General features: G+C 70.8%; 1 protein-coding gene across 1 annotated transcript in view; it reads right to left on the bottom strand.

Moving 5' to 3' along the window:
* Positions 1–205, bottom strand: part of LOC116827842 (mitogen-activated protein kinase 3) — a 2179-nt gene extending 1974 nt beyond the window's left edge. The window contains exon 1 of the mRNA XM_075064677.1: positions 36–205. Coding sequence (XP_074920778.1) covers positions 36–190 — 155 coding nt within the window. The 5' untranslated portion in view covers positions 191–205. The remainder of the gene's footprint in view (positions 1–35) is intronic.
* Positions 206–1114: the final 909 nt, after the last annotated feature.

Here is a 1114-nt window from a genome sequence, read left to right as displayed (position 1 = left end):
GGGGATCGGGCGGGGATCGGGCCGGGGGCGCTCACCAGACCATGCCGTACGCCCCCTCCCCGATGTACTGCAGGTCCGTGTAGCGCGGCCCCACGTCGAACACCTGCCCCTTCACCGACTCCACCCCCAGCTTGGGCGCTCCCGGAACCGGGCCCGGTCCCCCGGGGGCCGCCGCTGTCGCCGCCGCCATGGCCGCTGCGTTCCGATCCCCGCTGCTGCAGCCGCACCCGGAACCGCCCCGCCCGACGGCACCGCGCCTGCGCAGGCGGACCCAGTGCCCGCTGTGCGCCTGCGCGACACCTGTCCGATATCCTACGTGCCCCTCGACGTGCTTAACGTCATCTCGCAACAATCCTCTACGCGCCCGGATTGGACGACTGAGCCTGACGTCACTGAATGCGGAAGTACCGCACCCTGTCATTCCCCTTCCAGACGCGGGCCCCGCCCCCAAGCTCAAAGCCTAGGGCTGCATTTAGGCCCCGCCCAACTTCCTTTCTGAGTCACGCCACGCCCGTTATTCAAATTGCCTGGGCTCCTCCCCGCCCTTCCCCTGGCCCGGCCCCGCCCCTCGCTCGAAAGCCAACGGTGGCCACGGCCATTGGGCCGATTGACCTCGCCCCCTGCTCTCAATCCCCGTGCAGGCCCCGCCCTTTCCCCAGGCCCCGCCCCCGATCATAACCCCATGCAGGCCCCGCCCTTTCTCCAGACCCCGCCCCCTGCTCTCAATCACCGCCCAGACCCCGCCCCTTCCCCAGACCCCGTCCCCTGATCATAATCCCCGTGCAGGCCCCGCCCCTTGCCCAGGCCCCGCCCCGTGCACACAATTCCCCTGCAGGCCCCGCCCCTTGCCCAGGCGCAGGCCCCTGCTCCCCTCGGACCCCCTGGGTGACACGTGGCGGGGAGCCCCCCTGGCCCACCCCAAGTAGGTTCTAGGGTAGCCCCAAGCTCAGTGTTGGGGGAGGGTGTGTGAAATCAGCGCCCCCCCTGCACGGGCCTGGCTCCAGCCCTGCGCTGGACAGACCCACGGCTCAGAGAGCCACGATCAGCTGCTCGCGAAGGGAGCCGACCCCGCCCCACGCGGCAGAGCGAGACCCGACGGCTGGCTGGCGATGCC

This window comes from Chelonoidis abingdonii, chromosome 4 (assembly GCF_003597395.2).
Source record: "Chelonoidis abingdonii isolate Lonesome George chromosome 4, CheloAbing_2.0, whole genome shotgun sequence".
NCBI classification, from domain to species: domain Eukaryota; kingdom Metazoa; phylum Chordata; order Testudines; family Testudinidae; genus Chelonoidis; species Chelonoidis abingdonii.
The sequence above is the reverse complement of the archived record's forward strand: the minus strand, read 5'-3'. Positions and strand labels throughout refer to the sequence as shown.